Consider the following 15554-nt stretch of genomic DNA (forward strand, 5'->3'; position numbering starts at 1 on the left):
CTCACCTTCCTTGGTATGAAGTTTGTGGTTGTGATATATAATGTGCCCAGTGGGCCACTTTTGGTAAGCAGAACTTGCACTGTGGGATGAACAAAACGTAATGTAACGGTGCCGAAATTACTGATCGATCCTTTATTTTTATACCCTTTTATACCCATTAGTGGTGATAGAGGGTATATATAAGTTTGTCGTTCCGTGTGTAACACCAAGCAATATTCATCTAAGCCACAACAAAGTATATTTATTCTTGGTTCTTATGAAATCCTGAGTCGATTTAGCTATGTCCGTCTGTCTGTGTAAAACACAACTCATGTTAAAACTAAGAAATGGAAATCAACTAAATTCACCCAAAATATTTATTGTTATCCTATACATTTTGGCGTTGAAAAACAGCAAAATCGGTTCCAAACGTAAAAAGTTATGAGTAAAAATTTCAGACTACCTCGAAAAAATTACTTTTTTTTTCTAATTCTTAAGAAATTTTCTCAGAAACTACCAAAGTTATTTCGATGAATTTTGTCACACGTTATTATTTCAGAGCAGTGATAAATTATGTTCAAAATCTTTACAATTGATCCAATATTTCCCATAGCCCCCATACATAGGTATATATTCCCGGAAATAAATTTATCGTTAATAACTACCTCAAATATATCGGTATCAAAACAAAATTATGTACATGCAAATATAATATGAACAGAAATCATACTATCAATGTAGATCTCATTCGGTCCACAATTGGTCATAGCTCCCATATAAGGTCCACTTCTGAGAATTACCTAAACGCACATATTTCATTGATAAATAGAGCTGTTGTGATATAAGTCGAGTAGAGAATTACATACAAATCATTCAACAAAATTTTTTACGTATCGGTCCATTATTGCTCATAGCTCCCATATAAGGCCCACTTCCGAAAATCACTTAAAAGCACATATTTCATTGTCAAATAAAGCTTTCTTGATAAAATTCGACACAGATATGTTTTGTCCAAATATGAATCCTTCTAGAAAACTTTTTCCGGATGGGCCCATAATTGGTCATAGCTCCCATATAAGGTCCACTTCCGAAAATCACTTAAACGCATATATTTCATTGAATTCTAAAGTTATAGGGATAACATTCGACTTGAATATGTTATGTGTACATAAAAATTATTCTACCAAATTTTTTACGGATCGGTCCACTATTGATCATAGCTCCCATATAAGGCCCACTTCCGAAAATCACTTAAAAGGACATAAAAGTGTATGTTGTGTTTATAAATCATTCCACGGAAATTTTTCCGGATCGGTCCATAAGTTGTCTTAGCTCCCATATAAGGTTTACTTCTTAATACCACTTAATTCGTTATTAAATGATTATATCCGGATAAAATTCGACATAATTATGTTTTGTGTATAGATAAATCATTCTATTAAAATGGACCTAATCAAAATTAGTTCGACATATGCATAAATGTTAGTACCCTCAATACAGAAACAAAAATTTTGCCAAGTTATCTAAAAATTAGATAGTTAAATGGGTTTTAATAAAAATTTACTTACTGGTGGAGGGTATTTAAGATTCGGCATGGCCGAATATAACACTCTAACTTGATTTTTTTACTATTTTTAGTTCAATTTTATATTAATATTATCTTAAACTATCTTGTCTTTAACCAGAAAGTATTTTTGAAACTCTTCTATCTTTTAAAATAAATTTCCACACAATTTTACAGTTTTCTACTGTGCATGACCATTTTTTATTTGTATTTTTTGATTATATAATTAATAATTTGCATATCTTAATAGCTAATGTTAGTAACGAGAAAAAATATATATTTCGATTGTATGGTGGTATTGAAAATCTTCCTCTTTTACGTTTTTTTCCTGATGTTATTATTAGCACACGTTTTTCATAAAATAATAGTTATCAAATATGTATGTATGGTTCTGTAAAATATAGTGTTGAAATCATAAACCTAATTTAGTTTGTAGCAGACGGGTCCATTTATTAAAACACGTTTTTCATTTCTAAATATAATAGTTATTAATATGGGTTAGTAAAATATAGTTTTGAAATCATAAACCTAATTTTGTTTGTAGCAGACGGTGGTCCATTTAACATAATCCTGGTCAATCACTGAGTTATTTACTTTGCAAACACTGAGAAACAATTTAAACTTTAACGGTGGTACGTGGTTCCAAACCAATTTGGAAACCATTACCCAATTTCAAAATAATATCACCCTGTAAATCAAAGTCTTTTTCGGTACGTGACGAACTTACACGATAGTTGCGTATGATGGTGGATAGCAAGACTTTCAATTGCAACATGGCGAATTTACGGCCTACACAACTACGTGGACCAGCACTGAAGGGTATGTAACTGTAGTAATGTCTGTTGGCTGAACGCTCGGGCAAAAAGTTATCGGGATTGAATTTTTCGGGATCGGGGAAGGTGTCAGCACGTCTGTGTATGAAGAATTGTGATACTATGACTGTGGTACCTTTGGGTATGATATAGGGTCCAGATTTCAATTTAATGTCTTCTTCCAGTTTACGGGCGATTACCGGTACTGGTGGGAACAAACGTAAAGTTTCACAGATTACACGTTCCAAGTAAGTCATTTGCAATGTGTCGGCAAATGTACAGTCACGTTGTAAATCATCGCCGAATATGGCTTGTTGTTCCTCGAATACACGCTGTTGGATATCCTGGTGGATACCCATAGCGCATAGAGCAAAACTGGAACCGGAAGCTGTAGTATCGTGACCCTATAGATAAAATTGTGTAGAAAGTTTTGATATGATTTGAAAAGGTTTATATCTCGACAAATATACATTTCATTAATATATATAAAATCCCCAAAAGTCATCCCAAAACTTACCTCAAACATAATGGTGTTAACTTCATCCATAACATCCTTTTCGGTCCATTTGATATCGGGATTCTTTTCCATTTCCATCATAGCATCCAATAAGGCCAAACGACGTTTCTCGCCTACATCATTCTCATCAATATCATCCAAATCGTCACGTAAACCATCCTTTTTAGTCTGTTGTTGTTTCTTCTTCAAAGTATCGTCCTTATCGATAATACCTCTTTCCTCAGCATTGAAATTCTTTTTACGATCTTCCACCACCTTACGGGTCATGCTGAGAATAACATTCATCAATTTGTTGTTCTGTTCACGCATCTTAGTGAAATTGAAAGTCGAGTCCAAACGATACAAGAGTTTCAATTGACGATTGTGAATAATGTCACACATGTTCATGACAGCTTCGGCATATTCGGCACTCTTTTCGGTCTCAGGTTTAGTCTTGCAACCCATTGCGGTGGTAAGTAGAATATCCACAGTTGTTTCGGACATGTACTTATGAACATCGAATTCTTTGCCCACATTGGCGGATAAACGTCCTACAACTGCCTTTGAGTGGTTGACAAAAGTGGGAACAAAACTCTTCAAAATACTTTGATGGAAGGTAGGAGCAATCATTTTGCGATGATGACGCCAATGATGTCCATTCGAGATCAAAAGACCATTACCAAACCAGGGTTGGAAATAGCGATATTCCACCGATTTTTCCAAATGCTTATAACCACTCAAAACAATTTCAACATCTTTGGGATTGGTAATGAAAACCAAACTTAAATGTCCCAACATGACACGTACAGTTTCGCCATAAGTTTTAATTAGTTTAATGCCAATCTTTAAGGTTTCTACATTATTTGTACTGAACACCAAATGACCGTGACCCACTAAAGGCATTTGTGGTGGTGTGGGTATAGTTTCCAATAATTTGGCCTCTCTATTATTACGACGATAGTACTCGTACAGAGCAGCTATGACACCCAAGCCAAATAGTAGAGTCACCAAAGGATTAGGACCAGACGAGGCTGCCGCTGCCAAAGTTTCGCCTGCCATTTGAGGAATCGAAGTTTGCAGCGTTTCCACCGACATTGTTGTATTGTAATTATCCTTTGTTGTGAAATTTCTCAAAGTGTAATAATCCGTATTTCACAGTTATATGAAATTTCTTATTTCGATATAACACTTGTGTACTCGATAACGATCTTATCAAGTCCGCACTACAATTAGAACTAATGTGATTTCTTGTCCTCCGTCTGGATTATTATATTCATTTTTCTGCGTCGCTTTAACATTATGAAATTAGTTCGATTACATGTAAATATTATTTTTTTTTAATACTTACAATAGAATATATTAAAATTGAATAAAATATTAAGTATATAAAAAAAATATTTTTGTAATCGTGCGCAAATCTAAACGCATATTGCTTAAAAATTATATGTATGTACAGGTTTTGTTTTTGATAACCTATTTGTATTTCGAATATCCGAAAATTATTTTAATGAAATACATAAAAACTGACCTCGCTTCGAAAAATATTTATTCGGAAATGGTTTTATTACAAATTGAGTTTCACATTTGCATCCATATATCTGTTAATTCATTTTAAATTAATTATAAATGTACCTACGTATTATTAATAATAAAAATGAATGAGTTGATAAATGTATTATTGTACAATGATGAGTTCGCAATAACTATTTCCATACACCCCTGTTCAGTGATCCGATTTTTAAAATTTGTTTACAAATACTGTTTTGTTTTCATTTGGAAAATGTAAAAGTCATCCCTATTTTGCAAAATGTAAAAATGTTGCGAAATCATTAAAAATTCAGTCGAATATATTCCTCCTAACATTTAGTTATATGTGATCGCGAGAATGATGTTTTATTATGAGGACCTTGTATGGGTGCTAGGATCAAGTGGTGTTAGATCTTTACCAAATTTAATCGTTTTATAATTTCTGAAAACTCAAATTTTTTTCCTTTGGACTGTAATTCAGGCGATGATCGCGCTTTATAAGATCATATCTACAATTAATTTTATAGCGTGATCTGTGACAAATATGAATCAATAAAAGTGATTACCAACCATAATGGCAAATTAGGGTAATTTTTAGAACTATTAGCACAATATCTATATTCTAAAGAAAAAGATAATTTATGATTGATATCGGATGGGAAACCAAAAAATTGCGCGCGTTAAAAATTTTACATGTCGAAGGTATGCCACTTTGAGCCCCCATAGCACCGCCCCTGAAGCATTTGTGGGAAACGTTCTCATAACATAAACTCGAATACTCCTTGGCTACACCTATGTCAGATCAGACTAGCCGCTTAGAAATGCCAGAGAGCGAAGACACATTATGTCATCTGTAAGTCCAATTTGTAGACTTTAATACAAAAATGTTTCGAATTCAACGAGTGACTAAATCGACTAAAGTTTTGTCAAAAACTTCAAATAAATATTTTTAAGCTTCAAATTGTCTTGGTTTTGTTAATCGCCAATATGACAGTGAAATTCGACATTTGGTCTGTTTCCTTCGAACCAGATCTGAACTATGTTAAAGTGGTCTCAAATTCTGATTAAATTTCTACCAATTCGACTTAATGTCGATGATTAGTTTGTCTTGATATTACAGTCCCTTTGATTGTGCTCAGTTTGACGCAAATATTAAATATAATTTGACGCAAGCTTTGAACCTTTCTGACCATAATACCAACAAAAAGATGATGTACTCTAGTAAAAGTTACAGCAGATCCTTTAATTTAACTTCCGCACTATCGATTAGAATAAAATTTTTCATAATTAAATCGCCTGGGTTAGAGAGAAATCACAATAAAGTGACTTCGTATATAAAACTTTTTCGGGTCTTAATATCTTGAGTACAGCATAAACTGTGAGTGGCCTTACTATTCAAAAACAATACTTAACATACATAGGTACATACAGTTAATCTCAAAAATAAGTATACAGAAATACTGACAATTGGTTTTATTTAAAAAAGGATATTATTCTTTCAAAAATCAAAAAAGTAACACATTTATTTATTAAAAACAATTATGATAATTATTATTCACTACTTTTTTCCGGGTTATTTTGGTTACTTGAGTTCTTATTTAAGGTGTAGTTAAATAGGTGCAAAATTTACGTCACAAAAATAAGTATACAGATAATTTCAATATGTATTTGGCTTAATGATATTAACAAAATTCATGAAAATTTTACCTGTTTGAATGTAATTATTTTATAATAAAATATTCTGTACACTATAACATGGAAAAAATTCACTTTTTGTTCCGAAAAATTGAAATTTTTGATAATTGATCTGAATAATATTTATAAGAGCATTTTTTCCTATTTAAGAACATCTGGCTATTTAAACCCCCGGAGTTTTGGATCGGGTATTCAATAATATCCCTCGTTTGTTCATTATGATGCATTGGAAGACGATATATTAACTTTTAAATTAATTGTTTCTTTACCCATTGCGGAACATGGCCGTTTTTAACATATTATAGCGTTCATATTCGATATTTAACGGCGATTTCCTAAATTTATGTCTTAAAATGCGATATTAAAAATATTTGTACTAGTTTTCATTAATTAAAACAAGTTTTTTGTTTCCAATCATCCATTACACACTCCTAAATACTACCAATAATCAAATGTGACCATGTCAATAACTGAAATTGATTATTGTCCAAAATAGTAAGATTTTTATATTATATCAGGCTCAATTGGTGGTATGAATACGAATTGAACAATTTTGAACACGGATACATCTTAATTTGTTGCTAGAACAAATAAAATGTCCGATGCATAAAACATGGTTATTGTATCGAGTATATCAAGATATGATTGGTAGCATTATTGTATGCTTTGGAAATCGGAGTATTTGGAAAACCTGTTTATATTAAAGGAAATATATAGAATTATCAAAATTTTAAAGTTTATGTTGTAAGTCTTAAGAAATCGGAGTTAAATTTCGGTTTTTTAAGAAAGTACTATGTTCAAAATGGCCAAATCCATGCATATAACATTGATTTCGAAATAACAACTCTTTTCAAAAGTTAAAAATTCTATTTGCAATGCATCATTTGGAGGATTCAATGACCACCAGATCCAAAACCGAGGTCTAAAGTGGAAAAAAAATCGTAGAAATGAGAAAAAACTGTTCTACTAATTAATTCCGGAGCCAATCGGCCCAAATTTCAAGATTTCGGAACTAAAAGTAGATTTTTTCCAAGTTATTGTGTAAAAAATATTTTATTAAAAAGTAATTATATTAATACAAGTAAAATTTTCATAAATTTTGTTAATATCATTAAACCAAATATATACTGAAATGATCTGTATACTTACTTTTGTGACGTAAATTTTGCACCTTTTTAACTTCAGCATAAATGAGAACTCAAAGAACCAAAATATGAAGAAAAAAAGTAATGAATAATAATTATCATAATTGTTTTTAATAATTAAATGTGTTACTTTTTTGTTTTTTGGAAAAATAATATCTTTTTTTAAATAAAACCAATCGTCAGTATTTCTGTATACTTACTTTTGTGATTAACTGTACATGTGCATTATAAAACAAACTTAATTGTTTGTAATAAAAGTTGAACTCTTGCCAAGGAAACCAAGCAGACTTTTGACCTGTTATTTTAAACTTTAAACAAAAAACTAAGTTCCATTAACAAATAAATATCGGAGACCATTAAACGAATCATATAATTTAATGATTTCATTCATAAAATCCCCTATTTTAAATACATATCTTTGTTATTCACTACTGTCTAATTGAAAGTGAAAATCATTCATATTCTCATATCCTTCCGGCCTACTCAGACTACAGGATGCTTAAAAATAAAAGAACAAGTGTGCTTTGGTTACTCTATAGCACGAAATGAGAAATATTATGCATGGACACAAATACAACAATTGATTCGTACAATAAAAACAGACAATGGTTCTAAAAATCCGCCACACACTTGTTGGTTTCTATTGTAAAACAAATTTTGAATTTTTTAAACTCCGGAAATAAAAGAATGAGAGTGTATGGAGAATAAAAGATTTCATTTTCATTTAAATAGTAGTCTTTACAAAAACTCATTAAATAAAAACCACAAAAACTTCAAATTTTGCACAAACAAAGAAAACTTTAAGGACTAAGAAAAGAAAGGACCTTTTTCTTTAAATACACGTGTTTAAAGCGTGTATAGGAGATGGAATTAAGACAATAAAAAAAACTAAAATATTTATGAGAGTTTTTACAGTTTTATTTACTGTGCATGCATAGTTATAAAAATAGTTCTTAATGTTAGTTATTCATTTTATTTTTTTTTTGTAGTTTTTTAAATAATTTGCAGAAATTATACTATAAGTTATAATTTTGAAATTATATGTTCGTACATGTAGTTAGTTGGGTTAGTAGATTGCAGCCCTTTTTTTTGTTAAAGAAAATTCCAATAATAGTTAAATTAGCATCTTACTGACTAATATCTTGCATGTTAGTATAATAGACCTTTTTAGACATCTAATAGGAATCATTACTTTATCTTAAGCTGTCTGTTGTCTGGGTTCCAGCAATACATTAAAACCATTTTCCAATTTCAAAATAATATCAGCTTGCAGTTTGAAATCATCCTCTGTCATCTTCGAATCTACTTTAAAGTTACGTACAATGGTTGACAGTAATACCTTCAATTTCAACATGGCATATTTACGACCCACACAACTTCTGGGTCCAGCACTGAATGGTATAAAACTGTAGAAATGTCTCTTAGCCATGCGTTCGGGCAAGAAGTTGTCAGGATCGAATTTATTGGGATTAGGATAGATGTCGGCATTACGATGTACGGCGAATTGTAAAACGACAACGGAAGCTCCCTTGGGAATGGTATAGGGACCAGAAGCCAACTTGACATCGTGATCAACACGACGAGCAATCAAAGGTACTGGTGGATACATTCTCAATGTCTCCATAATAACACGTTCCAAGTATTTCATTTCCATGGTATCGGCAAAGGTGCAATCACGTGACATATTATCACCAAAGATGGCCTTCTGTTCAGCCCATACTTTCTCCTGGATATCCTTGTGGATGCCCAACATGCAGAGAACAAAACTAGAACCGGCTGAGGTGGTATCGTGACCCTGTGAGGATAGGCCAAAGAAAATGTTATGAGTAATCAAAACCTTTCTTTTAATCGTTTGCAATCGGATCTGTCAACGAAACTTGTTTTGATCTCAACGAAACTTGTTTTGAATTTTATATTCGTCAGTGAGCAGTTATGGGCATCTTTTCCATTAATCTATTTTCAAAATTATAGTGCGACTTACAAACTTTACCTTGGCAGGCAGAAGGACTTGAGAACATCGCCAAATCTAATCAGATCTGGATTTTAAGTCCACTGGTATACAAGAGGAACACTTGAGTTGAGATGCAATATTAATTTTTTTGATTTTTTTATTTATGGCTCGAAAGACCATTAGTTTGACTTATGATTGTCAGACGGACGGACTTAAGTACGTTTTGGAATTGGAATAAGTAAATTATTCCCGATCAACTATAACATTAATGGGCGACCTCTTTCTCGGTGCAATTTTTTTCTTTGCCTCTATTACTTATAGTTCGAAGTTCAATTTCGAAGTTCGAACCAGTTTTAGCTAGACGTTTTTTTTAAGTTTAAAATTTACTTTGTTTTGAAAGTCAATTTTAAAAAGTTTTTCTTTGATTGCGTTGTTTATGGTTCGAAGGACCATTTTGAGTCACACGTTTTTTAAATGCTTCATTATTTTTTTTTTTGTTTAGAAGAACTTGTAAAACTTACCTCAAACATAATAGTGTTAACTTCATCCATAACATCCTTATCGGTCCATTCAACATCAGGATTCTTAGACATTTCCATCATAGCGTCCAACAAGGCCAAACGACGTTTAGAACCTAGATCACGTTCCAAATATTAATAATCACCAATATCAAACGATTTCACTTCTTTCGATACTTACCCACATCATTTTCATCAATATCATCCAAATCATCACGCAAACCGACCTTTTTAGCCTGTTGCTTTTGCTTGACAATTTCATCTTCTTCCTCTACAATAGCTCTGGCATCAGCATTGAAATCCTTCATACGATCATTGACCACCTTGCGTGTCATACCCAAAATAATATCCATCATCTTGTCACCCTTCTTGCGCATCGGTGTTAGATTGTAGGTAGAATCAAGACGATAGAAGAATTTCATTTGTCTCTTGTGAATGATGTCACACATGTCCACCACAGCCTTGGCATATTCCAAACTTTTGTTATCCTCTGGTATGTGCTTAACACCCATAGCGGTGGACAACAAAATCTCTACAGTGGTTTGGGACATATAATCGTGAACATCAAATTCCTTGCCCACCTCTTTGGTCATACGTTGGACAACTTTCTTGGAGTGATGTACAAAGGTGGGAATGAAACTCTTCAAAATACTTTGATGGAAAGTGGGAGCAATCATTTTGCGATGATGACGCCAGTGATGACCACTGGAAATGAGAAGACCATCACCGAACCAGGGTTTAAAGAAACGATATTCATCGGATTTTTGTAAATGATGTTGACCGCTCAAAATAATTTCAATATCAGCAGGATTTGCGAGGAACACCACCAGAACGGGACCTAACCAACCGCGTATTGTATCACCGTAAATATCAAGATAATTGCGGGCACGGGCCATGATTTCTAGTTAAAGGGAAGAGAAATGAAAATTAAGAATTAAGTATTAAAAAGGAATTAATGTTTATGTTCACTTTACCACAGATAAAACTTACCAGAATTTGTTAAACCAGCCACCAAATGAGCATTGCCCAAAATTGGCACTCTGGGAGGGCATGGTATATTTTCCGAAAGTTTATATTCCCGAGTATTTTTAATCCAAACTTCGAATAGCACGACGATGGCAACAATGCCAATCAATACAGTCCACAAAGGATTTATGCCAGATGAGGAGGTTGTTTGTACAACTTCTGCCACAGTTTCTTGTACCGTTTCTACCACAGACATTTTTGAACGTTTTGTTTCTAATAACGCTGGAAATTAAACTAAACTTAGAACTATTTAATGAACGATAAATTTATATGTGCCTTTTAGATTTCTTAGGTCTTTATTTATTACAGCTCTTTCGATGGTTTCTAGAGAACTGTTGTCGAACTTAGTGGCTACAAAGTATTTTATTGTGTTTTAAACATTTATCGGGTGTATCGGGTTGGTATGAAGTTAAATAATTAATTTTATTCTTGCATTAAAGTTCATTTACGTTTTATATAAATCTATGTTTGAAGTTTAGTTTCATTTATTTTATTTAGTATATATTTTAAATTAAAACAACAAATAAATACAAAGTATTTACATTTTAATTATTTGTGTTTTTGGAAAAAAAGTTCCATTATCAATTAAAGAAAGGGGCAAAAAATTCAAAAGTAGACAAAAACCTTATTTTACGATTTAACATTATTCATCAAAATAAATTACGTATGTTTTAATAGGAAGACGAATTTTTGGTTGTTAACTATGCCATTGTTTTGATTTTGAAATTGTATTATAATTAGACAAGGATGTAAATTATTTATATTTATATGAATGTAAACCGAATAATCGTTTCATAATTTTTTTATTCTATTGATAACAGAATTTATGTTCACCTTGATCTAATTTTGGTAATGTAATGTAGTGTTAAAACTGTTAATGCTTTAACCCATTACGGGGTTTGTTTGGAAATATACAAGGGATGACTTCTATCTGATAACAGTCTTTAGTTTGTTAAAAATTGCATACGTAATTATCTGAGTTCCAAATTTCAAGATCATATACATATATCAATTTAGAAAATAGATTATACAATAATCTAAAATCAGCTGTAATTCCTTAAATAACGCTTTAACCCATTACGGGGTTTTGTTTGGAAATATACAAGAGATGACTTATATCTAATAACAGTCATTAGTTTGTTAAAAATTGCATACGTAATTATCTGAGTTCTAAATTTCAAGATCATATATATCAATTTGCAAAATAGACTTTTTATACAATAATCTAAAATCAGCTGTAATTCCTTAAATAACGCTCTAAATGAGAAACAAACAAAAATCTTTGTTTTACATATTTTTCATATTTGAAAACCTAAAACCGGCTGTAGATTCTTAAATATTTCTGCCAGTGAGCAAATAGCTTAAATATGTGATCACTTATATTATCCATTAAAAACCTATAACCCCAAAACAGTTCTCCAAATATAACAAGTGTGTTATATTCGGCTATGCGACATCTTATATACCCACCATTATAATATATGCCATATGTATGTATATTTCATGTGAATTTCGGAAAGTGGTCCTATACTATATGAATCGATTCTTTTGTTATCCTTATAAAATTTTACAGAGAGATTTTAATTCGGATAAAACATAAATTTCTATCTATCTATCTATAAAAAATTTGAATAATATAAGAGTTTCCAAGATGCACGAAATTTTGTATTTAATTCATATATGTTGTGCCAAGCCACCCATTGTTCAAAGTTCTTCATGTAAAATTTGAAGATTCTAGCTCTAATAGTTTCTCAGATATACGAATTTTTCTATTTGATTCATATGGGGGCTTCAAGACCCCCAGATGAAAGTCAGCTTTTTTTCCTCCAAAATGTTCAGATGAATATTTAAGTTCTTTGTGCAAAATTTGAAGAATTTCGTTCCATTAGTTTTCCAGATAAACGAATTTTTGTCTTTAATTAATATGGGAGGTGCCGCTCATGGGTAGTCCGCCAATTTATTATTCGTGCTAAATTTTAAGTTTCTAACTGAAATAGTTTCCAAGATAAACGAATTTTTGTCTTTAATTAATATGGGAGGTGCCGCTCATGGGTAGTCCGCCAATTTATTATTCGTGCTAAATTTTAAGTTTCTAACTGAAATAGTTTCCAAGATAAATTTTTTTTTTAATTTATATGGGAGATGCCACGCCCCCTAATGATAGTCCGACCACTTTTTATTCTAAATAATCATATTTACACTAAAGTAGCTCCGACAAAATTTGAGGACTCTAACTGTTATCTCAAATATACGGATTTTATATTTTCTTAATATGGGCGTGGCTTCTAGCCCACTTGAAATTTCAAAATAAAAAGTAGCCTATTACCTATTCCAGACATACAGGAATACGCTGTGAAAATTTGAAGAAAATCGGTTCAGCCGTTTAGTAGTCTATAACGTTCAAACATACAAATAAACAGACATTAATTTTTATATATATAGAAGAAGATGCCATATGTATATTTCAAGTGAATTTCGAAAAGTGGTCCTATACTATATGAATCGATTCTTTTGTTATTCTTATAAAATTTTACAGAGATATTTTAATTCGGATGAAACATGTTTATGTCGAATCTCGTTTCTATACTGCGTTATAGTAATTTTGTGAAGGGGACCTTATATGGGGATATGGTCAATTATAGACCGATCCTCATAAAAATTGACAGAGAGATTTAAGTTTCTATAAAATATGTATGTGTCGAATTTCTTTACGATACTGACATATTGAATCGAATTATGTGCGTTATAGTCAATTTCCTAAGGGGGTCTAATATGAAGGCTAGGTGAAATCGGTCTACGATTACCCATTATCAATACCAAACAAATAATCGCTAGCTCGTCCCGTTTGAACTCCATCGTGTTTTTAACAGACATACAGACTGACGGACATGGCTAGATCGTCTTACAATCTATTAAGAACCCAGAATATTATACTTTTATGGATCTTAGAGCCATATTTCGTTGAAATTTTCCATGAAAATTAATTTTTACATAAATTTAAGATCAATCAAATTTTCTGTTTCTATACCAAAGAACCAAAAAAGAGGAAAATAAGTGATCGCAGATTTTCATTGTCGAATTTTATCTAAGTTAGAATATAATTTCATCATGCAGAGATGGTTCTAGTACCTAACTATTACTTTACTCGTACGAAAAGCATCAGTTCTACTTCCCAATTAAAAACTTTATCAGATCAAAATGGTATGAATCATATTAATAAATAGTATGATAATGTACATGGGTAATACTAATATATTTTACTTGATAACACAGGTTGATGCCAAGATAACACAGGTCAAGAAATTTTTAACCCACAGACCAATGTATACTTCCCTAAAGCATTGAGCAGCGATGAATCCGAATCTGACCTCAAAATATCTCGATGAGAAAAGAAGATATCACAGTCCTTTACCTTTATTTTAAAGTTGACAGATTAGACTTTCAGATGACACAACCGATTTTATAAATATGGCCAAAAACTTAGTTTTCTCATACTTTATGACACGATATCTGGAAAACCTGATAAAAATTTTTGGTCTCTGGGTTTCGATTTTTTTTATTTTGTTGGCCTGTGTAATTTTTTCAACTACCTGGTCGAGAAATCGTCATCAATAATGTCATGAAATATATAATGGAGAAATTGAACTGAAGTCACAATAATGTCATAGATTAGTTTTATCTTTAATGTGGCTCCAACTTGCTTCTTGCCGGTGTTGTGAATCAATTCTTAAATTACCAAAAAGCTCTGGATTTAAAAGTAAGTTTAAGCTTTAAAATAATGTTAAAAAATTGTCATTTAACAAAATCATCTTCATTATTCTAACCCGAAAGACATGCCACATTTTCATATTCTTGTCACATATGATTTCTGTTCACAGTGGAAATCAGTTGATGCTTAGGATCTTAAGAAAAGTTTCTTAATATAAACGAAAAAAGGTATTATGAAAAGTTTTCTTATTTTCGTAAAATTAAAAAAGGGTTTGATAAAACAACATTTCGTATTATACATGAAACTTTCGTAAATATTACGAAAAAAAAGCAGCAACGAAAAATTTTTCATAAATTTCATATATAAACAAAAATTTCAGCTAGAAATCATTTAAACCAACAACTCTAACTATATACTTATGTAAATTATGTAATTCTTATACAACATTAAACGGTCATTGTAACACATTTATGTTTTCAATGTGTCAATTTAAAACCCATTTATGCATAATGTGCACTTTAAACATTTCAAACTTAAAAATAAAATAAAATTTAAATAAATTGTTCTTAAAACAAACTCAAAAGTATCACGTAGACTACAACGACAAGCACTAAACACTACGTCAGAAAGGTTGTATTCAAGTGCTCAAGTAAAACACAAACAATTTGTGATATTCCACACTTTTGCATTGATACGGATACGAATACATCAAGTAGTAGATCAGACTTTTAAGGCAGACATGTTTTATTTAATATTCTATTTCTAAGCACAAGTGTTTTACTTTATTTTTGTCTAAAAAGGAAAAAATCTTTAATTTCATTTTATTATTTTAAATAAATGACAAAAAGCCGCAGTTAAAATAAACAGCAAATTTTTATTTATGTTTTCTATGTCTTAAATATGGCACGCGTAAGTGAATAAGGACGATAAAGGACTTCCTTTTTTATAAACAATGCACAACAATAACATCAATACTTAAACATCAATTGTTATTCATGCATTTCAATTTCAAGAAGATCCTGTTGTTGTCTGTTTCATTTGATTGAAAGTGAAAACAATACAAGTTTTGAAATGAAACTAAAAGGAAGAAAGAAAAGTAGTTTGAGTTTTAGTTTCAACGTCTTTGATCAAT

General features: G+C 31.4%; 1 protein-coding gene across 1 annotated transcript; it reads right to left on the reverse strand.

Annotated features, from left to right (window-relative positions):
• Nucleotides 1-1739: 1739 nt before the first annotated feature.
• Nucleotides 1740-11078, reverse strand: LOC119608464. Its single transcript, XM_037962897.1, has 6 exons — nucleotides 10678-11078; nucleotides 9869-10588; nucleotides 9691-9803; nucleotides 8423-9013; nucleotides 2873-4003; nucleotides 1740-2759 (listed from the first exon to the last, which is right to left on the reverse strand). Exons 1-6 carry the CDS (start codon nucleotides 10907-10909, stop codon nucleotides 2160-2162), a joined length of 3387 nt encoding a protein of 1128 aa, XP_037818825.1. The 5' UTR covers nucleotides 10910-11078; the 3' UTR covers nucleotides 1740-2159.
• Nucleotides 11079-15554: the final 4476 nt, after the last annotated feature.

Source organism: Lucilia sericata, unplaced genomic scaffold (assembly GCF_015586225.1).
Source record: "Lucilia sericata isolate MDLA Ls3-8-SP2 unplaced genomic scaffold, ASM1558622v1 Contig000838F_arrow, whole genome shotgun sequence".
NCBI lineage: Eukaryota > Metazoa > Arthropoda > Insecta > Diptera > Calliphoridae > Lucilia > Lucilia sericata.